The sequence below is a fragment of the Medicago truncatula genome, chromosome 8, assembly GCF_003473485.1.
Source record: "Medicago truncatula cultivar Jemalong A17 chromosome 8, MtrunA17r5.0-ANR, whole genome shotgun sequence".
Lineage (NCBI taxonomy): Eukaryota > Viridiplantae > Streptophyta > Magnoliopsida > Fabales > Fabaceae > Medicago > Medicago truncatula.
This window is the reverse complement of record NC_053049.1, coordinates 11,288,581-11,312,172: the sequence shown is the minus strand read 5'-3', so window position 1 is coordinate 11,312,172 and position 23,592 is coordinate 11,288,581. Positions and strand designations below refer to the sequence as shown.

At 32.7% G+C, this 23,592-nt stretch overlaps 2 protein-coding genes across 4 annotated transcripts; both read right to left on the bottom strand.

The window, feature by feature from the left end:
• Nucleotides 1-3: 3 nt before the first annotated feature.
• On the bottom strand, nt 4-23,273 carry LOC25500869 (ubiquitin-conjugating enzyme E2 5). Of its 3 annotated transcripts, none has more exons than XM_039828951.1 (7): nt 23,256-23,273; nt 3,272-3,380; nt 3,083-3,162; nt 2,367-2,481; nt 2,203-2,255; nt 1,962-2,090; nt 4-332 (listed from the first exon to the last, which is right to left on the bottom strand). In XM_039828951.1, exons 2-7 carry the CDS (start codon nt 3,313-3,315, stop codon nt 196-198), a joined length of 558 nt encoding a protein of 185 aa, XP_039684885.1. In that variant the 5' UTR covers nt 3,316-3,380; nt 23,256-23,273; the 3' UTR covers nt 4-195. The 3 variants fall into 3 exon arrangements, with proteins under 3 accessions (XP_039684885.1, XP_039684884.1, XP_013444819.1); XM_039828950.1 differs by having other exon boundaries at nt 23,252-23,270; XM_013589365.3 differs by lacking the exon at nt 23,256-23,273 and having other exon boundaries at nt 3,272-3,461.
• Nucleotides 19,437-23,235, bottom strand: LOC25500867 (AT-rich interactive domain-containing protein 1). The gene is made up of 2 exons (XM_024772863.2): nt 21,789-23,235; nt 19,437-20,628 (listed from the first exon to the last, which is right to left on the bottom strand). Exons 1-2 carry the CDS (start codon nt 22,557-22,559, stop codon nt 19,834-19,836), a joined length of 1,566 nt encoding a protein of 521 aa, XP_024628631.2. The 5' UTR covers nt 22,560-23,235; the 3' UTR covers nt 19,437-19,833.
• Nucleotides 23,274-23,592: the final 319 nt, after the last annotated feature.

Genomic DNA, 23,592 nt, shown 5'->3' with positions numbered 1-23,592 from the left:
AAGTAAGATAACAAAAATAAAATTACATTAGGAAATCAATGGTACATTATTTACAGTGAAAAGTTAATTAACATGAAGGGGAATTTTTCCCCTACCGACATGCAAGCACATTCATTTGAATGGAGCGAAAACATAACTAGAACATCATGTACAGATAAAATACAGAAAGAACAGGACTTGCATACACAAGGCAAACTAGGGGTCTGCTTTACCAGCCACCTGTTCATCACTAGAATCATATTCATCTTCAGTTAGCTCCTCATCTTCATCACTGGATTTCTCTTCTGTGGCAGCTCCAATGTCTTCTGGCTTGGCATACTTCTCACAGTACTCTGAAAATTGGACGTCAAAGAAGACATCAGTAAATGTTGACAAGTTATTGTTTCTGAAGATTGAAGATGTCAACACACAAAACACACCACAAAGAAAATATGAGAAGATATAAAATTAGAGTGATTGGAAACCTCTTTGTCTAACAAACAAGTATTTCAAGTTGTTTGAAACTTGAAAACCCATTCACAAGACACTCAGAACTCAAGTGATCACTCTTTACGAGAAACATTTGAACCAGAGAATTACAAGACTTCGGTATTACAACAAGCAGCACCAACACCCACCACTCTTTAAATATTTTATCACCTGTGTTTAATAATTGACATAATAGTTTGTTGAATTCATTAATGTGAGTCATACAACTCCAGATTCAAACAAAACATTGGTTACAGACTTTGATGCATATATGTTCTCAAACTTTTCTTGCAAAGATTTCAAATTTCAATGCTGTCTTCTTCAACCTATTGTACTTGATCTCAGGTGTAAGAGCTACTCGATCAGGTGTGCTCCATGTCATTAGCCATAGCCATAGCCATAGTTCAACTCAATTAGGTGTAAGACCTACTCAATTACTTGTGCCCCAGACACACCTTGAACACTTACCTAACTCACTCTCAACTATGGCTTGATACTCGACAGACACAGGACCCTTATACAAAAAATGAAAAAATCTCAACTAATACACTTCATACATACATATTTCAGTGGATGAATCATGTCTCGATGTCCTACATTTTAGACATTGCCCAAATCAATAGTGTTAGGGTCAATGTCATGCTTCGTGTTCGCATTTCATATGTTGACACTAGACACATACCAGAAGACTGAATGGCAAAGAAGACATGTAACATTTTCTATGGATAAGGAATGGACTTGATTGAACAAGGAATATGCATGTTGATAGACATTTCAGTTTAGACATCATTAACATCCTATATTCAGCTGGAGCGACGGATCAAAATAGGTCAGATTTGCGAGAGAGAGAGAGAGAGAATAACCCAGGGATAACAAGATAGAACCTTATGAGTAAACCTTGAGTTAAAAATGATATCTATTAACAAAGTGAATGGAGGGTTGGTTTCATTGATGTAAGGATAATAAACATTTTAGCAGCCAACTAGCAAAGTCAGGTGACATATATAAGCTTTTCATTTAGTTGCACAGGAGATTATTGTATACAACATAAATTGTGATAGTATGGTTCCTCTTTCATATATAAATGGTAACAATGGCTTTTCTGTTAGCAATAAATAGCAATAGGTGGTTAAGAATTATCAGCAAGTCATTGCAATTCTCTGTGCATGTGCACTGCATAGTAGTCCATGCCATGGTTTCAAATTGCAGTCCGCTATTGCGATATATAAAGGTGTCTGAAACAGCATTGCAACTGCAATTGGCTGCATTTTGACACGATATCAAGGCTTGCGGCGCAACCACAAATTAAAAACATGGTCCACGCCAACAACCCTGAGGTCTAACATTTAGGTCAAGTCCCAATACTGATTTAGTGTTCAATTATAGCAGAAATTAGGAAGAGCAAAACATGAACTCCAAAGAGACATAGCAATCATGTGAACAGACCCATATATTCAAAAGACGAAATTCTAGAGAGGACGGGTACAGAATACCTTTAACCCTTTGTTCATAAGTAGGTCGGTCACGCATCATTAAAGCCGCAGCTTCTCCATTCAAGGGGTCTGATGGATTGGGATACAGAAGGAGTTGCGGCAGAAACACCTCAAATACATTGACAAGATCTGAAAGAATGCAGATTTTGAGATATAACAACAAAAAATCCAAAAGTATCGAAACAAAAAAACTTGAATGAAAAAACGTATTACGTCAAAATGGTTAGAGACAGATCATTACCAAACATGGGGCTCCAGGTCTGATTGATGACATCAAGACAAACTGATCCTGACCTGAAATTATCGTAATCCAAAATGATCAAACATTTATTCTTAAAATTAATTAACATGTGAGGTAAACTAATCAAAATACACAATTTCAATCCATTAAAACAAGAAGCATACATCTCATCAACATTTGGGTGATAGATCTTATTGATGAAACCTATTGAAGGAGACTTATAGGGATAAGCATCCGGTAGCTCAACTCTTACTTTCCACACACCTCCTTGATAAGGACCTGCCATGAGCCATCACATGGATGAGAAAAACATTGAAAATTGCAAGGTGCATAATACATTAACAGCACCTTTCTCATAATAGATATCAAATCTTATTTTAACATCAAGGACCATAACAGAACAATAATTAAGAGTGAAAATCAGCAACTTAGGTAAATAAAATAGGTATTATTAGAATTTAAAAACCAACAAAAAAAAACTCATGTCAGTTATTTTCATACTAAAAATCTGTGTTTTTTATGAACTAATCCAGTAAAACCTTTACAAGCAAAAGGGAAATCAATAAGAAAACTAACATAAATTTCTTTATAAAATAAGAACCAAAATTAACCAAAAATATTGTTGCTTCTCAAATCTATTTGTAGACTATGCAGAATCAACTGAACAACCAAAACAAAAAACAAAACTGAAATGAAGAAAAAAAAAACAAAAAAAAAAAAACAATAGTCTCATATGAGAATCTTTCAGATATTACACAAATCTAAATCCATAATCACAAAAAGTCAAAATCAAATACCCTTAATAGAATAAAACAATTTTTTTTTTTCATGAGGATCATTGAATTAAGCAAAAAAATGATATAAAAGAAAGGGAAATTACTTTCACTGGGTCCATGAAAATGGACATAAAATTCTTGCATTCCATCGTTAATCATTTCCACCTTGTAATCACTCATCATCCTAATTTTTTCAATCAAAAAGAAAATCAAGAGTCAAATTCAGTGACCCAATTGGAAAAAGATTAAAACTTGATTGAAATTAAAGTGAAACTGAAAAGATGAAAAATCACAGTTTCATCAAGTCCATCTCTCGTCGCTTGCTTGGTGAAGACATGTTCGGTTCTTGTTGTTCTCTTTCTGTTTGGTTCTTTGGTTGAGAGAGAGAGAGAGAGAGAGAGAAGGTTAAGGGAAGAAGAGGATTGAGGAAGAGCCTTTACTTGTGCAACTGAAAGAAGTAAAATTGGTTAAGAAAGCAAGCAGAAAATTAGGAGTGACATACGTATTAATATCAACAAAGTTAATTAATTGAATAATTTATGTATATAGTCAATAATTTTAATCATATATATAAATTGTTCGATGTATTTAAAAAAGTCAACTATTTTCTTCATTTCGATAATTCTCTTATCTTTATTATAGGAGATATTTCATGTTTTAGATTCAATCAATAATAATATATCGGGTTTATATTAAGAAATGAGACATATCATTTATTGAGTTTATGTTGCTATTACTCACTCCGGTCACATTTATCTGCAAAAAAAAACCACTTTTTAGATTCATTAAATATTTAATGTATTTGGTCTAAAATCTATCTTTTGTTTATAGATGTGAGCGGAGAAAGTACTTTCTCATATATTATTATAAATTGTTTTTTTTTAATTCATTAAATGATCGATGTATTTAGACTATATTATATACTGGATACATTTATTATTCAATAAACTTAAAAATTGAATATTTGTTTATAATAAGAAGGGAGTTTCTTTTTCAACTTCAACTTTTTTATACTCATTAATACTTTGTTCGATCATTATTATAAGCAAAAAATCACATTTTAAATTTATTAAATAACTGGTGCATTAAGTCTATAATACAAATCAGATAAATTAATTATTTAATGAACTTCAAATTGATTTTTTGTTTATAATAATGATCATGGGGTATATTTGTTGTGATTTTGATCGCAACTCATATTTTTAGCCTAAAATGGGTGATTTTTGACTAAATGAAGATGATTTATGGCACAATCTTGAATCTTAATTTATGGCACCTTAATATAGATCAAATAATTAGTTATTGAATAAATCTAAAAAGTGAATTAATGTTGCATTGAAAAGATAAATTTTAAGTCATTTGATACAATTTCACACACGATTAATGTTTTATTGAAAAGATAAATTATCACGATTTGGCCATTTCATACAATTTAAGAAGTGAAATTAATAAATAAATTATAAATCATTTTAAAAATTATTCTTCATTAAAGGTATATGAAAAAGAAATTAAATAAGGGTCATGTTAACTTGTGCCCTTAGGGCACATGTTAAACATTATTTTCATTCAAATAATGGTAAGAATTTAATGAAAAAATTAATATTAAACATTTTAAGCAATAAATTAACACAATTTATAATACATAATTTCTATTAGTGGAATTCTTAACATGTGCCCTAAGGGCACAAGTTAACATTTCTCATTAAATAATTAGAAAAAAAGAGAAATAAATAGTTGAGGGGTATAGTAGTATTTAATGCGTCATTAGTATTATACTCCCTTCGTTTTACAATGAGTGCCGTTTAAGATTTTGACACACAAATTAAGAAATGGAATGAAATAATTATTAAAAAAACATTTTTACTAAACTACCTTTATTTTATAAGAAACAGACAAACTTAAAGTTGCATTGAAAATTGTGTGAGAGAAAAGTTGAAGTATTTATTGAGATTAAAGTTGGAAGAAAAATTAAAGTTGTATTAAAAATGTAAAGTGACATTCATTTTAAAACAATTTTCTTTAACTAAAGGGATACTTATTATGAGATGGAGGGAGTATAACGACTTATAATCGAGACAATTTTTTTTCTTCTCAAAACGACTTATAATATGAGTGGGAGGGACTGCCATTTTTTGTGCCAAAGTTCACAATTTTTTGACAAAATTATTATTATTATTGGGGTCAAAAGCTAAGGTTGAGTCCAAAATTTACAATAAAGAGTAATAATGAAGTGATAAAAAAAAGTTTGATTTAAAATAAATCATGAAAAAAATTCACGAATTTGATGAAATAAAGAGATCAAAAGCATAATTAAATCTAATCAATATCATTTTAAACACTTTAAAAACTCTGAATAAGAGGATAATTTTACCACGATTAAATCGGGTAATTTAAAAAAAGAATTGGGAAAGAGAGATTTTTATTAGTTAAAGTGGCAATAGCCTTGACAACCTTCCTCGAGGAAATTTGAAATCTTTACATTGATGTTACAATATTGAGTTTTTACCATTGAGATAACAACAATTTAAAATATACAAACTTTATTATATTTCATTTTTTCACGTATATAGGTCATCTTTTTAAGGATAAACAAGGACATCACTAGTTTTTATCTTATTTTATTGGTTTCTATCCAATTCCACCACATGATAAGAATACAATTAGAGAGATGAAATAAGTTTTTATTTTAAAGTATACAAAATAAGTTATTCATAGAATTAACTTATCCTATTTTTTTAATTTACAAAATACTAGAATGAGACAGAAGTCACAAAACATGATATTTTATCGTATCTTATCTCTTCTTATCAAGATCATCAAACAAATACATAACAACAATGCAACAAATATTCCTTAAAAAAAAAAACAATGCAACAAATATAAATTGTCTATTAGGGATCACATTTCTGACCAAATTATACTCACAAAACTCAAGTATCTATCATTAGTGTCATATTATATTAATTAAAATAAAAATATTTAACCTAGACATAAAATTATTGTTTTAAGAAGTTAAAATGAAATATAATAATAACAGCTTAGTCTCTCAAACTCAAGAAGTGTTAGAGAAAAAGTAAGGATAAAATATAAATTACATCAAAATTAAGAAAAGACTTAGCGTTTGAGCCACAAAGCAGGCACGCTAAAAACGTAATAATTTTTTTTAACTAAATAAAAAGCTAAGTAGGAACTTCCAGTCATAATAGGGGATTAAGCCACTGCATCTGATAAGTAAAAGTAAAGTTAGGATGATTTGTCTTCAACCACCAAAAAGACTTGAGCTTAATTTTATCTATAAACTGATTAATAGAATCTCCTTTATGTTGAAAGACTCTAGCATTCTGGTCATGCCAAACAATCCAAACAAAAGAGAGTCAGATCAAATAAAAAGCATAACAAGTGTGTTTTAAGAATCCACCCCAGCGAGCAAAATTGAATGATGTGATCCTTGGCATGAGCCGGCTTAACTGAAATCAAGTCCACCCAATTATAAATTTCATACCAAATAAGTCTGTAAAAGTCACAAACCAAAAACAGATGGTAAATATCCTTTTGAAAACCGCAACCACCCAAACAAAAAATTGAATTTGGCTGAAGAACCCTTCTCTTGATTAAGTTGTCAACGGTTGGAAGCCGGTAACGTAATAGACGTCAAGCAAAAATGTTGACGTATAAGTTTAAGATTTTACCATGTCCGAGAAGTTCATTATAACATTTTTCCAATGGCCAAATAAAATATATATTTAATACTAATAATATTTTTTGAAACATTTGTTTTAATTTAGTTAAAATTGTACTGTTAATCAGTTTTTTATTAGTTACTAATTTTTTAGTGTTAACTAAAAGACGAGTAAGTGTTTGTTTATTTATTTTTTGGTAGATTGTTTATTTTAATTTTGGTCTAATTCGTATTCACGTCAGAGATTTTTTTTTCCTATAATTTTTGTTTAAATATTTAATCTTCTTTCAATATAATTTTTTTATATCCACCTAACTTTAATAAATAGACCCTCATGACATTTCAAGTTCAAATTAATGTGTTTTTTTTTTTTTTACAAGCTTAATATAGTGTGTTGATTAGGCATGACAATGGGGTGGGGTGGGGACGTGTTTTACCTTCCCCGTCTCCATACATAATTCTCATATACTTATCCGTTACCCTATCCATACTCAACGGGGATGAGAAATTGAATCTCATCCCCGTCCCCGACGGGTTCGGGTATCCCCATCCCATCCCCATCCACGCATCAAATAATTTTTTTTAATAAAAAATAGAAGTTTTTTTGCATCCCCAAGAGCAACATTGTAATACATTATCCAACAATATGTTCACTTTAACATTTGTTAGACGGAATGATTTAGTTGATCCTTTAAATGACGGTAGTTTTTATTAATATGACAATTATCAAACAAAATAACATACATATCAACACAAAGTAATTTTTTACATTTGGGACGGGTATGGGTATGGGTTCGTAGTGGGTACCTATATACCTGTTATCCGTCCCATACCCGTGTTTGGAAAGCGGGAAAACCCATACCCAAACCTAGTCAAAACGGAAAAAACCCGTCAAATTGGATTTGGTTCGGACAGGTAACCGCATGTATGGGTTTTGTTGTCATGCCTAGTGTTGATCAGGCAAGACTTGAATTATCAATGCTGCTTGGTAATTGAGATACCATGACGGATTAATATTTAAATTTTGAACCAGAGTGATATTCATATTTACGATCAAATACGTGGAAATCTATTACTCCCTCCGTCCCTGAATAAGTGACCTATTTGACCATTCCACATAAATTAAGAAAAGTGTAAAGATGAAAGAAAGAGAGTGATACTTTTACTGAGTTGCCCTTGTCATTATTTTGAAACTTTTTCACTTTTAAGTAATGATTATTTTCTTTGTTCCACTACAAACTTTAACATGGGGACCACAAAAAGTATTTATAAAGGGTAAATCTGTCAAATTTTGCTTAGAAATCTGATAAGGTCAAGTATTGTGGGACAATTTTTTTTTACAAATAGGTCACTTATTCAGGGACGGAGGGAGTATAGAAAACAGACCAGTCATGAATTTTTCTCCATTATGCATGTAATATATGCATGTGCTCAAGATTACTATCATGCGTGATCATTGGGAATACGTTTTTTCTTTAAAAAACAGTTAGTATAAGTTTTTAAGGTTGTGAATGCACACTTTACAAGGTTAATTTTTTTATTTAATTTTTTATCTTGTGTCTTTAAGACACAAGTTAACAAGACCCTTTTACATTACATAAAATAAAATGTCACTTCAAAAAAAAAATTACATAAAATAAAACGTAAATATGAAGATTGATACCGGATACAGATTCCACTTGTGTACCATTAAATTACCAATGATATATATCATTGACCATTATAGTATACCACCTACCAATGTTACTTTATAAATGTTTTATTTGATATACATTTTTAAAGGGTGTGCCACGTGACACATTCTAACTGAGCAATGGTATATACCATTATGGTACACAAATGCTATCCGATTGGTACCACCGTACTCTAACCACATTGCCCATCCAAAATTGGGCACGCCATACACTTCCAAGATTCCTTTCTATCCAATTATTTTTCACGTTGACCATTTCTATTTTATGGAAGAATGATAATACTACCACTTCACGTAATGATCTACATAATTGACCATTTCATGGGGATTAAAAAAAATGCATAAAAAAAGAGAGAATTGTATTTTCCACTAATATTGATTTGAGAGAAGTATATGCCGTATTAGTTATGTAAAATTATGTTAGTGATCTTTTAAGTTTGATCCTTATTTCGAATTAGATGTCAAGTTATATTTTTTTTTCAAATCGACCACTTATGATATATTTTATTTGTATTGTTAATATTTAAGTTATGATTCTCTTATATAGTTGTCTTTTATGTTATATTTTAAAGAAATGATATTTGAACAACCATTTTTTACAATTTGTGACAACTTTCTCTCTCATACTTACATTATCTTTTTATTTTCTCTCTCTATTGCTTTGGTTTTTGTGTCAATACCTCATTTTCTTTGTAAAATTTTGGTCGTCACAAAAGTTGTCATATTTATAGATGTTCAAATAATACAACTCTATATTTTATGATTGTACTTGTTCCAAAACAAGATATGATCGACATTTAGGTGTCCATTCATCAAGTCTCACACTAAAAATTACTAACTTTTTGGTTCATGAATTCCAAATGTTGCTTGTATATGAAGGTATTGTGACGAAAAATTAGATACTCTAGTTATAGGAATTTAGATTTATATAAGAAGTTAAGGGAAAGAAGAAAATAGGGAATCTACCATGTCTATATGAGTTATCTTAATATCAAAATTTCACACATGCTATTTTTTTAATTGAACTTCTTAAAAATATTAACACTGCAAATGGAACGTAAAATAAATGATAAATTCGAGAAGAAAAAAAATTATGAACTCGTTGATTGGTCATGATAGGAAAACACAGGATGCAATATGGAGCTTGATAAAAATATGATATGATTGAAGTAGAACAAACAATTATCATATCATGTATTTAATGCATACAAGATAACAAATATCATACTATATTTTATCTTATGAATTTTTTATACATGACTCATAATAACATTATAGTATATGTTCCAAATTGAATTGAGGCCCGTTTCCTAAATGGACCGGGTCATGTCAAGTCACTAGCTAACACACAAACCAACACATAGACTTGCCATAAATAAATTGAATCAGGCCTATGCAAAGCAATATGAACCGTTCAGTCCAGATCCTAAGCCAATATGTTCTAACCTTCTCACAATTGTTTCATAAGACACCTGCCCAAACTATGTTTGAGGTCTTGAAACCTAAATTTGTAACACCCCGTTATCAAAAACAATTAAATAATAAATAATCATACATCAGAGTATTTCCAAAACGGGCATGTCACATACTTTTCAAAAAATTTTAAATAGAATATAAAATCTATTTAATAAACATCCATCAAAAGCATCATTTATTTAGCAGCGGAATATTCTCATCAAAACAACAACAACTGTTTAACCTCCATAATAATCTTGGCATAAAAGCCTCATCAATTAATTCAACAACCATAGGGCTACGTCAGCAATATTCAAAAATTGATACATAGGAATGAAAAACAATAAGAAAATCCCATCCCGTACGTATCAGAGCCCTAGACACTTTGAGCCACCACTCCTACTAATCTTCAAATACCTGCAAGTTATCCATACGAAGGGCAACATTTCCAAGCAGAAGGGGTGAGATTTCTCAAACAATAATAATAAGCATAAAATTCATCAATTACAATTAACAACATAGACATCATCATATACACTCAATAATAATTCTTCTTAACATCCCCTTAGTGCTCATGAAATAGAAGACAACTTAACATAACCTCATCAAGTACATTTAACAACTCATAGGTAACATCATATCATAACCACCTCACATTCAACACTATAGAAGATCATCATAACCTCGTCATACTCATCAACATAAACCACGTAAGAGTACACCACCTCTCATAGACAACAACAGGGTAAGAGTACACCACCTCTTAGAAAACGACAAGTAAGAGTACATCACCTCTTATAAAAACGACAAGTAAGAGTACACCACCTCTTATAAAAACATCTAACCTGATCAATCACCAACAACGGATACTACTACGACTTCAACAACAACACCAACGATGATAACAACATCGACAATTTGCATAACTCACTTATGACTCATTCGGCAACGTACAACCCAGCACACTTACAATTTAAACCAACATTCACATCTTAATTAAGATCCAACAGCAACACTAGTAGCACATGGACATCCCAAAATATGACAATACCAAATGATAATCGACACTACTTAAACATCATACATAATCCACATAATGCACTTGGCAAATTTATCACAATATTAACACCCTCAACCATCTTATGTCAGACTCACTGAACATCAACAATATTTTAATAAATCTTTATCTTAACCCAAGGATCATCTCATGGCATCACGTGCGACAAAGATAGCAAAACCCTAAACAAGGCTGTCTGACATTCAAAGGCTCGCGAGGCGAGCGCCTCTACTTGCTATGGCGAGTTCACAAAAGTTGGCTGTTCGCCTTTGCGAACCAGCTACTCGCCTTGGCGAATAAAATCAGGGTGCTCTCGGGAACTTCACCTTTTTCACACAAAAATTCCATTTTTAACTTCTCCATAATGAATTTCATTCTAAAAACCTGCCTAATCATTCTTATACACATTCTGGCACTCAAAACCATCTAAGACTTGACCAACAACGTTAATTCGCAAAATCACGATGACCTCACTGGTCAACTCGCTATGGCGAGTGTCTTGCTCGCAGTGGCGAGCAACATCTGGGTTCACTCGCGAGGCGAGAGAAAACGGCTCGCGAAGCGAGCGATGAAGATCATCACTCGCGAGGCGAGGCTTGCTGCTCGCGAGGGCGAGCGATGAATCTCAGCTCGGGCAGAAATGCAGATTTTCATAAAAATCACCCAATCCCATGGTTCTATTCATAAAACTGGTTCTAATCATCATCCTATGCATTAGCTAAGATCTGTACACAATTACTACGTTAATTCAACACGTTTTCACCATCTAATCACCAAATTATCACCTTTTACCCTAAATTCCCAAATTAAGAACAACTCACATGATAAATTCAATTTCAGAATTAAAGACTTAATATCACTGTATGATAATCCCACCCTTACCTTAGATTGATGAACAAAGCTCTACACGATCTTCTCTTGGATACTCTTGGCTCCCTCTTGGTTTTTCTCCCAAAAACTGCTTCCACGTGAAAATGCTTCTGACTGACAGTTTCCCAACTTCTCCCCTATTCTTAACTTCCCCAATTATAACACTTAACTCCTACTTAATTCCTTTAATTAAAATATAACCCCCAAAACTCCAATTATTCTAAATTCCCACTTATTCTATTAAATAGTAACATAACTTATTTAATAAAATATAACACACCACATAATAATATAAAATCATATAAAAAGACTTTAAATCGACCAATAATAATTAAATAAAATTGGGGCGTTACAAAATTCACCACTATAAAGGCTAACATATCTTTCACACATGTACACACTTTTATATCCTAAAACCTCACATATTTAACGTATTCTTACTTGATTGTCATAGTATTTTAAAGTACGTCACCCTCCTTCGGACGAATAACAGAACTGTTTCCACCATCAACAGTCAGTCATTGCACTCTTAAGGCCTAAGATATATGGTCTAACATGATTAGTGGCGTCATCTATAGGAAATGTATTACATGTTTCACCACCTTCTTTTAACGAGATACAATGACCAACACTCCATGCAGTCAGACGATAACCAACGCTATTGTCACTTCGTAATGCATTCGGTGGAGATAACAAAACTTCATCATCCTCACCAGCTTCTAACCCGTACAACCCCATAATAGAAGCTTGACGATTCTTCTTCCTCAACATGGTTCAACAATACCCGTCTGGAACTTTGGGATAAAGAGATCCATATTTCGACAACGGACAAGAGGCTGACAACCTTCTTTTGGAATTTTTAGATGTAGATTAACACTAAATAGAGGGGAGATCCATGTCAGTGTCTGGGTCATGTGAAAAACAAGCAACTAGGTCCACCTATGCCAAACGAACAACTAGTTATCACTAGAATCCCCAACCAAATCGACATGACCCATCACGAAGAATTAGCATTCTTCATCCTCAAGAGATCCGGAGTATACACCCATACCTTCATGAACCACCCACTTCACCGAGGATACCCCAACCAAATCTGGAGGAAGGTCGGGTTGTGGAGAATGCCACGACAGATCCCTTTAATTGTTGCAAAGACATGGTGGACATGGATTTGATATCGACTCACCATCACGACTCCATCGTCTCAAGTCCACTTCGATAGACATATCTTGATACGAAGATGGGTTGTCTCAATAGAACATATTTACCACCGAAAGCAATGATTATTCGATGCCCATATTCATTTAGAAGTCTATAGTGTTGCAATCCTGCAATGACACCGCAAACCACGTTGAAATGGTCGACACCTCACTCTCATTTCGCGAGTATCAAGATTCGGTGAAATGTAAGTTGTTTATCATGACCCTAATAAAGGGTGAAATGGTGTGGTTCAAGGCTCTGAGGCTCAGATCCATTGACTCCTAGACAAAACTATGTTGGCATTTCACGACACACTTCACCTCTTCTCGAAGACAACCCAGGTCTATAGATAGTCTCATGGTCATACGTTAGAGGAGAGATGAATATCCCCTAATATTGAAAGGTTAAACAAAGAGGACGTCTATGTCAAAGAAGCAAAAAAAAAAAAAAAAAAAACAGAATGAATATATACTTGATATGACAAGGATAAAGGGGGCTAAGTTCACGGAAAACATCAGGACTAAGGCACCCAATACATCAATCACCTGCTAGAGTAAACTAAGATCTATTAACACCCGATACAAAACAAAATTGGGTTTAATGAACTACCATACATGTTGTGTACAAATTGGACTGCCTTAGATTCTTCAATTGAGCGAAGCTCTTTTTGGTATGACAAATGGGTTAGAAGTTGTTACTCCGGACGGAAATGTATTGCTAAGCACCTACTAAGGAGGAGACCGAAAAGTTACAACCAGAAGAGTTAAACCTTCTAAAAAAGTGTTGTGACTGGGTCATAATGATTCAAGTCGTCATCAAATATAGAATGGCAATCAATTAAAACAAGAAGATTTTGACTAAGAGAATTCCAGGTTGGACCTAATTGGAAAAAGATGAAAATTTGAATGAAAGTAAAGTGAAATTGAAAAGTTGAAGATTTACAGTTGCTTGGGGAAAACATGTTTTGTTTTTGTTCTCTTTATGTGTTAGTTTGGTTTGATTGGTTCCTTGCTTAATTTGGATGGAGAGAGAGAGATTATGGAAAAGCCTTTACTTGTGCAACTGACAGAAGTAAAATTGGTTAAAACATCAATCATAAAATTAGGATTTATACACATATTAACAATGTTAATTAATATGTTTAATTGTACTTTTGGGTCATTTATTTTATCAGACTTGCAAATTTTGGTTTCAATACTTTTTGTCTTTTTTATTTATTTATTTTTTTTTATAAAAAAATACGCTTATAGCATTTCATTAGCAATCCGATTGATAATACATGTCGGAAACCTCATCAAAGATACAAAAGTAAGGTAAGGAGTTGGATGCCTTTGCTAATTCATGTGTAACCTCATTCGTTTTTCTTCTGGTAAACTCAACATGAGAGTTTCCTAAATAAAGATTATAATATTGTATGTTACTATCCATAATGACGCTATATTCAATGATATCGTCATTACCTCGCTTGAACTAGTTAGCTACTCTTTTCGAATCAACCTAAGTCTATATTTGTTAGTTGTAAATCATGAATCCACCAAATAGCATGATGTAATCCTAACGCTTCTCCTAGATTCCAATGCACATGCATATGTCTAACTTGTTGCTGGAGGTTGTAAAGGACGCATGACATTACACTTGAGTCTGCCACATCGTTGCTTTCTCTACTACATTGCTGCTAGACTCTACTTGTTTCCACAATTTAAGGTTCCTACTTTTCCATATACTCCAAATAATAGTGACAATTAATTCTGCTCGTGCGGCTGAAACATTTTCCAACAAGTGAAAAATTATGTCAGGCACATCATCAAAATGGTTCAGCAAAGGTTCAATTAAAATTATGTCCTCATGCGGATCGTTGCACATTACACACGGCAACAGACAGTTTACACCTCTGTTGTTCAACCATACACGATTAAGAAAACATTATGTACAAACTCTTCACCCTGTACTCGAATAACAAAAAGACCATATACACTCCGCACCGAATAATGCCCATTCTTCTCGGGTTTCCACACTAATCTATTTGTATTCTTTAGTTTTTGTCTTTAAAAACAGAAATTTATATAAACATTTTTTAAATCTTAAGAGATGAATCAATCTTGTGTTCGAAGTTCACCATTTTGAATAATAACAATAATAATGATTCTTTTTGGAAATAAAGAGTGTCAGATGCTGAAGAATGACTAAACAACAATTAGTCTAGAGATGGCAACTCCCAACAAATCAACCAAATGCAAAGAAATAAATTGAGCATGACAATGCTCATAAATTGAGCATTTTATCTATATCTTTATTTACGCGTATTTCTTAGTCTAGCAGTAAAAAACCCAAAACAATCGTACTTAATCTCTACTGGGGCAGTTAAGGAACCCAAAGCTGAGGGACAAAATTCCTTCCTTATTGTTAATCACTTGAAGAAAGAATCCAAGTTGATAACATCGAATGATACCTCGGCTAAACATTTTTTTCATATGAATATGTGCTAAATAACTAATTGTCTGTTTGGTGCTACGTTTGCAAAACGAAGTTTGATGGAGATCACGGCAAAAAACTACTTTAGCGCAGAAGCTAATATTTGAAGCTTCTGAAAATCACGATAAAAACACATTGGGAATCGTGCAAAAGTGTTTTTGTGTGTTGCAAACAGAAAACCAAACACACGATAAGTTCTTTTTTCTTTTTATCGTACATCCATAGTCTTTTTTTTTTAATGGAGGAATAGACAAGCTCTACATAATCAACTATCGAAGCAGCATCTTTGTCAAAAAATAAATAAGAGTGAATATCCATTTTGGTCTTTCATAATTTTTGTGCGGGCCTATTAGTCCTTCACAACAATAAAATGCAGAGGAGGCTCGTCGTTTTTATACTTGGGGTAAATTAGTCACTGACTCAATAAAAAAGGAACTACTTTGTTGTTGGTCTAAAAATGTCACATAATAATGAGTTTTTCTTTAAAAACTAAAATGGATTGTATCGGCACTCAATAAATAAATTAAAGGAGCGTTACATTTTCTTCTAGAATGTATCGGCACTACAATGGATGGACAACAACAATCCAGAAACAGAGTCTTTGACAGAGGAACTAATTGCTAAGCTGATTTCAAGGTTGTTAACCTAAACAAGAACTGTAGTAGCTAAAAACTCTCAATAACTTGTGACAAAATCTTTAAAGGAGTGTGAATGAATCTATTAAGGGCTGGGATGCCCTCCATGTTTATCAACATGAAACACAAGTACACAACAATTGTTGGATAGCATGATTTTCCTGAACTTGATTAGAGTTGCTTTCAAGTTTCAAGTATATCGGAGTCATTATTCATTACCTCTATTACGTTTCCTTTATTTCAGTCTATAGCAAGATTGAAAATCATATGCAACAAGTACTTTATTTTGCTTCTCAAGGTTGGCCAACTTATGAAGTACGATTATAGACGCGAACACCGGACACGATAAACACGTTGGCATCGATAAAATTTTGAGAAAATAACATAATGCAATGTAATTTCAAGTGTCGGACACGGCACATGTCGCACACCAGGACATGTCTAAAATCAAAAGTGTCCATAGTAACATAATTCACGGGTTACTTGTACAAACCGGTTCATGGTACTTTGGAGTGCCGGTTCGCGGTAATCCGCCCATAAATTTATTAAATGTTGGGAACCAACCTACTATCGCACAAAACACAAATTTTGATAATTAGTTTTTTTTAAAACTAATTAATATTGCTCTGAAACAAAGCCTTGGAACGAACATCCATACCAACAATCACAATGTATTAATCTAGTTTAGTTGCTTGTCTCTTTCGATGTTTAATCATAACAATTTTTATGCTGGTGAGTTTTTTTTAATCCATTAGCCCTGTGAAACTTCTCTTTTTTGAGTGGAAAAAAGTTTAGCTAACTTAGATCCCGAATCTATCTGAGGTTATAATACACTTCAAAGAGCACAAACAAAAGTATTTGCAGAAAATTCATTTACAATATTTTTATGCTAATGGTAGGAGTTAATAAATGTATGCCGTTGCAAATTTCTTATAAAATGAACCAACTTCTGCCAACAATATTTTTTTTTCTTTTTTTATCAAAATCACTTTATCAAGTTCAAACATGTACACGCCGACATCAATAATAAATAATTTAAAAAGTTGATATAATTTATTGTAATCTTATGTGTCAGTCTCGTATTAGTGTCAGATATGATACATATTTTGACATTGTGACACGTCTAAACTGAGAAGTATATGTGCTTCATAGAAAGCACCAGATGCATACCTAAAATATATAATACTCTTTCTATTTTTAAAAGATTGAAGTTTTGGTCACCCAATTTTAAAAGTTATATTTTGGTCTTCCAATCTTAGTTTTTTCTTGAGTTTTGATCCTCGAGCCCATTTTAAAGATAATTTTGTTGATGTATCATTCTCATAGATGATACGGCTACGATTATGTGATCAAATATATTATACAAGTCATTATTAATTTTTTAATTAAATCATATTTTATAAAAATAATAAATATTTAATTATCTAAAATTTGTTCATCGCATCTACATCAATAAACCTAAAAATTTCAAAATCACTTTCATCAAAATCAATGAATTCAAACAAACTAGAATCTTCTTGTAACCGAAAGAAAAAACTAGAATCTTCTACAACCAACCTAAAATATCTTCAAAAATCCAAAATTTCAATATACCCTAAATTTATCAAATCAAATCTAAAAAATTCCCAAAACTTATCGGTAGTTGTAAGTGAATCATTACTAGCCTACAAAAATCAACACTATCAAATAAACAAATACAACAATATAATCTACTTTGATGTATTTCAATTTCAACATAAATTTGAAAAAGTTAACAATCAATTTGAGCGAGATTGAACCTAAATATCAATTATATTGTATATACAATAGAATTGATATTATACAATAGAATTGATATTTATGTTCAACCTTACTCAAATTTCATAACAATCAATTTGAGCGAAGTTGAACCTAAATAACAAGACGAGGTTGAACCTAAATAATAAGATCGGGTAATTTCATAACAAGACCAATCTTGATTCTAGTTCATGAAATGAAATGTTAATTTCATTGTACAACAGAGACATTGAACTAAGGCTCTGCCACAATTGAATTGAGATGTGGTGGAATGGAATTGAATTGAAAATGAATATTGAATTTTGGGATTTTTTTAAATCTGGTAAATTTAGGGTATATTGGGATTTTTGAGATCCTGATTTTTAAAAGATATTTTAGGTTTATTGAAGATGATTTTGATTTGCTAGACTTCATTAATTTTGAAAGGTGATTTTGATATTTTTTAGGTATTTTCTGTTACGATATTTTTTAGATTTAATGTTGAAGATGATGATGAACACATTTTGGTTAATTAAATGTTTATCATTTTCAAAATAAAAATTATTTAATTAAATAAATTAATAATGACATGTATCATATTAAAATAAAAATTATTTAATTAAATAAATTAGTAATGACATGTATAATATATAGAAAACCCATAATATATTTGTCTATAGACGCGCTACCACATCAGCAAAATTGACTAAAAATTGAACCCGAGAACCAAAGTTCAAGAAAAATTAAAATTGGAGGATTGAAAAGTTGATTTTAAAAATAGGAGGATCAAAACTTCATTTTTTTTAAAAAAAACAGGGAGATCAAAAGTACATTTAATCAAAATGACCGGCGTGTGTAGCACGTAAAAATGCAACCATGTTATTTAGAGGGAACTTTCTCATCAATGTACTAGATTAGCCACCGCAAGATACTCACTCTATCTTGGAGATTTTGTAATGAAATGTGTTTAATAATTAACCATGTAAATTTAAATATCTTTTATTAATTTAACTAATAATTTTCTTTAATTACACTTCACCTCTACGGAACTATATTTTACATAGTCTATATTTTTTTTTATTTGGTGTTAACCCATCTGTTTCTAAGGGAAGAGGCGCATAGTAATATGAAGTTTGACCGTGATATAAGTATGGTCTGATCAAGATTATTCCACTCGGAAATCGAACTCGAGTTCTCTCAAACGGTTGAACTCAATCTCTTGGTACTTAGTCTATTATCTATACTTTTGACACGCATTACTACTCCTTGTGAATGAGAATATGGTATAGGTTTTGTTATTGCAAAAATCAAGCATCCTACGCACACCTGCAAAAAATAATCTATTGAACTAGGTAGGGTCACAATTGTAGCCAAAACTCACTCTCTAGAGTTTTAACGATGTTGCGTTCTCAAAATTGGATCTAAACTCAAGATCCATGATTAAATTGGAGGAGACTCAACCATTTCATCCAAGCGTTTTTGGATGAATACGATACAAATTTACCACAACATTGGAACATAAAATTTAAATACCGCATTCAAATAAAGTAAAGAAACATCAAACAACGAACTAATCAAATGAAAAGCTCCAATTTGGATTGTACTATGATGTATTTGTTCATCATGACCCTCTACAATAAAATTGTATTTCTAAAAGGCTTTTGTTTCAAGTAATCTTTGCAGTCACCAAGTGATGAAAAAATAAAAATATGATATGCAATGTATGGCCACTATATATCAATGTAGACAGACAAAAGTTACGCCTCAAAATCTGAAGCATACTAGACTAAAAACTCCAACACCTAAGCTGTTCAAAACACCAACTCTCCAGACATGACCAAAACAACAAGCCAACCAACCTTTCAAATTCCAATTTTTTACCCTTTAAAATCTATGATGTATATTCTAAAGAAAGAGAGCAATATTCATTGATACTGAAAATTGCATGTGAAGAAGCACAAATTTATCAAATTTTCAACGAACCTCCTGTGTTGACAAATGTTGGATTGCTATTTTCCCTTTCCATGTGGCTACTCTGCAATCTATCCCCGACGTCCAAAAAGCTTCTTCATATCAGATTCTGATTCGTCATCGTCGCTCTGAATGTCAATGTTACCAAGTGTATGCCTGGTATGGTATGCTTTGCGCTGCAAGAGATACACATTGAAGTAGTAGCTAACTAAAGTTTCCCTGCTCTTATTAGGAAATGTTTCAAAAATATGATCCCAGAAATGTTCAGATCCTCTCTTTGGAGGGTAAAGCTGTAGCACTTCCCAGAACCGTTTCTCGTCTTCATCTGTCCACGAATTCCGAACATCTTCACCGACCTTATCGAAACGCCAATGGTAAAAAGCAACGCCTAACTCCAGCTTAGCTTTAGCTTTTTTCTCAGAAATGTGGAATCTGACACACTCAACAGAACCTTGAACTGCGCAGCCGCACGAATCCTGTCTTCCCCTTCCTATAGGATCCCTTTCGACAAGAAATTGAGAATTCGCTACAGCCAATGGCCATACTTGGGTCCCAAACCACTTAGTATCACTTTCAGGATTCGGACCAGTCCACTCTGGCACTTGAGCTTGATACTTTTGCCCCACACAGATGCGAGCTGATGCCCATCTACTAAAACTTGATCGTCTACTTGCAAGCAACCGTTTCACATAACGACGACTTGTGGTCCCGTCCAAATCTCCTTTGTCTAGCACAGATGAACTCAACGAGCTTCGTGAAGATGGTTTTTGTTTTTCAAATAGTTTCTTGTCACGTTTCCTCCTCTCCCTAAGATTGTAGATTGTCGGAGTGGGATCATCATAGATGCTAGGATGCATCTTCTGACTCTGCAAAATTATACAAGGTTTTGGTGTTAATGCAATATCACAAGGAAATTTAAGTTTTGTTTAAATAAAAAATATATTGTAGTATATATAAGTGAAAGCATTTATAAAAATTTAAGAAATTTTGAGAACCAACTAATAAACTTTTATTACCCAAAAAAATACGTGCAATTACTTCTATCCTGCAATTCAATGTAGATACTTACTAGATCATAATTTAACCTGCATGTCAATGTATGCTATCCCAAAAAGGGCCCATAAATGCATAAGTTAATCATGCTTTAAATAAAAAGGGCCCATAATGGTGAGAATGTTTGTCTTGCCACTTTTAATATAACAACAACAACAACAACACATCTTAATAGTAAGGAAACTGAATAATTCACATAAAAAAACACTACATCATACTTCCATACATTAACTAACGAAAAACAAGATATTAATAGATTAAGATATCATTCATAAATAAGATAAACTTCCAAAATACTATGACAATATCTCAGCGTTTTTTTTTTCTGGCATCAACGATTAAGCAAACAAAACAGTGTCCAACAATTTTCTCAATCCAAATACACATCTCATTAGCATTGCATTATATGTTAAAATGATACAAAAGAATCACAAAATTAAATCATGAAGGATATGAAGACATAATTTAAGCTGGTCATAGTTAACATAAGTTTACAGTAGCTAACAGTCAAAAAGAAAGATTCACCAATATGAATGTTTCAGAAAGAAGAAAAAAAACTGACAAGTGGCCCCACATGAAATTTAATAAGTCATTAGTGGTCAACAAGACAAACGTATTTTGTTTTCCCCTTAACAAACTAAATGAAACTGTAACAGTTGACATTAAAACTTGGGAATAAAAAAGAAACAGAAGTCCACAATGTTACTAACAAGTGCATCCAATTATCATTTACACATGAAAGCACATATACCTTGAGAAACAGAACAATTATATGCAGCATGTAAGTGCACAAATAATTTTAATTGCAAAGAACAAAAACAGAATGAAAAGTAGTATATAAACTAATAAAAAATTTCAATTAATTTACTTCCCAAGTATACAAAATTTCAAGCATGCATCAACAACACCTACATTTATTATAGCAATTTAAGTTTGGCTAACTCTGCTTAATAGCATAGTTTTATAAGATTACCTGCCAATTTTGTTGTTCAATGCTCGACTTTTTCTTGTAAAATGCAGCCTCTCGAAACAACAAAACCCGCTTCCAAGCCTCCTGATTACTGTAAGCCCTCCACTTCGGCTTTTCAGGGATCGGAACAATTTCAGGATCACAAGGGTTACTCGCGGTTTTTGTAACCCAACTCATCATATCAAACAGAGCCTCCTCTCTCTTTCTCTTATGACTAGAACCTGTTCCATCACCACCAGACAAATCCAATACCGGGACACTATTATCACCGATATCACCATCATGATTCTCGCCAACATTCAGCAATCCAGACTCATCGCTCTTCACCAAATTAGATGCATCCTCAGTTGTCCCTACAATTATTTTCCCTCCATCAAAATCTTCAACTACTTCCATTCCATCACCATTACCCTCACTCAGCTTTCCAACATCGGTATCACTGACCATCCCTCGGTTCATCATTCCGGAATCAAGAAATCCTACATCGTGAACTTCTTTCACCCCACCAGACTCAAAATTCGCACTCTTCACCTCGTTAGCACCATCAACTCCACCCTCAACCTTCTCTCCAGCCATCACATTCCCACTGTGAACTTCTTTCTCCACACTAGACTCAAAATTCGCACTCTTCACCTTGTTAGCACCATCAACTTTACCCTTAACCTTCTCTCCAGCCACCACATTCCCACCCTGACCCGACAAAAACTCATTCACGTCAGCCTCAAACCCCATCAAACCAGACCCATCAAACACCTTAGCATCACCAACTTTCATCACACATGACTCAAAAACACTCTTGTACTTACTAAAAACCAGTTTCAGCGTCGAACCAACATTAACGCCTAAGCCACATTCTTCCCCGACTAAATCCCACAACTCACCATCACAAACAGCATCAAACCCACCTTTCCCGTCAACAGCAGTCAAAAACTTGTACAAATCAACTTTCTGTCCATCATCAAACAATGCAAAAACACAACAATCAGATCAAACACAACAATGAAAGTCTCAAAACGACACAGCAATGTCTTATGACAACACTTCAACAACAAAAACACAACTATCTTCTACTCAAACCCCAACATCGTAAAACATCAACAACCATGTCAAGCATTTCATATCCAAACCCTAGAAAATATTAACCAAGTTCAAAATCATCCATTTCTTAAAAAAAAAAAAAAATATTACTAACCCTTTTTTTTTACAAACTTTTTTTGTTACGAATAATCAATGAAATTGAGTTCACGGGTGTGAAATTAACACCGATTAAGAAAATGGGTGAAGCTCAAAATTAGATTTTGGCGGCAAAATTCAAAAGAGTTAAGATCTGATACTAGCTAGGTTTTTTTTTGTTTGAAATGAAGCTTGTTTTGTTATGTCACCTTTGTGTGTGGCCAAGAAAAAACGTTTCATTTTCCCATCTGGCACTTTCTCTCTCTAGAATATTGATGTTAATTGCAGAGAGAGAGAGAGAGAGAGAGAGAGAGAGAAGGGGCCAAAATTGAAAATTTTCAACAAAAGCAGATCCTAATCTTCAAAATCTGAATTTTTTTTCATTGGAAGAGTAAAAAAGAAAAGAATAGAAAAGAAAAGAGAGAAAAACGTACCAGTTTTTTCTAGAGAGGAAAATAGATGGACCCCTAAGGTGACTTGAAATTGAAAATGTTGAAATTGAAAATGAAATGAAAAGAAACTTTGTGTTGTTACCTCCTTGACCTTTTTGATTTTCCTACGTGTCTCTTTATAAAAACTAAATTCTTAATTTTCTTTGGTTTAGGTTTAATTGTTTTGGGGGAATTTAGAAGAG

What these genes read in the sequence shown, in the direction of transcription:
- LOC25500869 (XM_039828951.1), bottom strand. Translation starts at nt 3,315, where the DNA reads ATGTCTTCACCAAGCAAGCGACGAGAGATGGACTTGATGAAACT. An exon ending in TTTTCATGGACCCAGTGAAA is followed by an intron (nt 2,482 to 3,082) that starts GTAATTTCCCTT and finishes GGCTCATGGCAG; the next exon opens with GTCCTTATCAAGGAGGTGTG. An exon ending in CACCCAAATGTTGATGAGAT is followed by an intron (nt 2,256 to 2,366) that starts GTATGCTTCTTG and finishes CGATAATTTCAG; the next exon opens with GTCAGGATCAGTTTGTCTTG.
- LOC25500867 (XM_024772863.2), bottom strand. Translation starts at nt 22,559, where the DNA reads ATGAAAGTTGGTGATGCTAAGGTGTTTGATGGGTCTGGTTTGATGGGG. An exon ending in TTGAACAACAAAATTGGCAG is followed by an intron (nt 20,629 to 21,788) that starts GTAATCTTATAA and finishes ATAATTTTGCAG; the next exon opens with AGTCAGAAGATGCATCCTAG.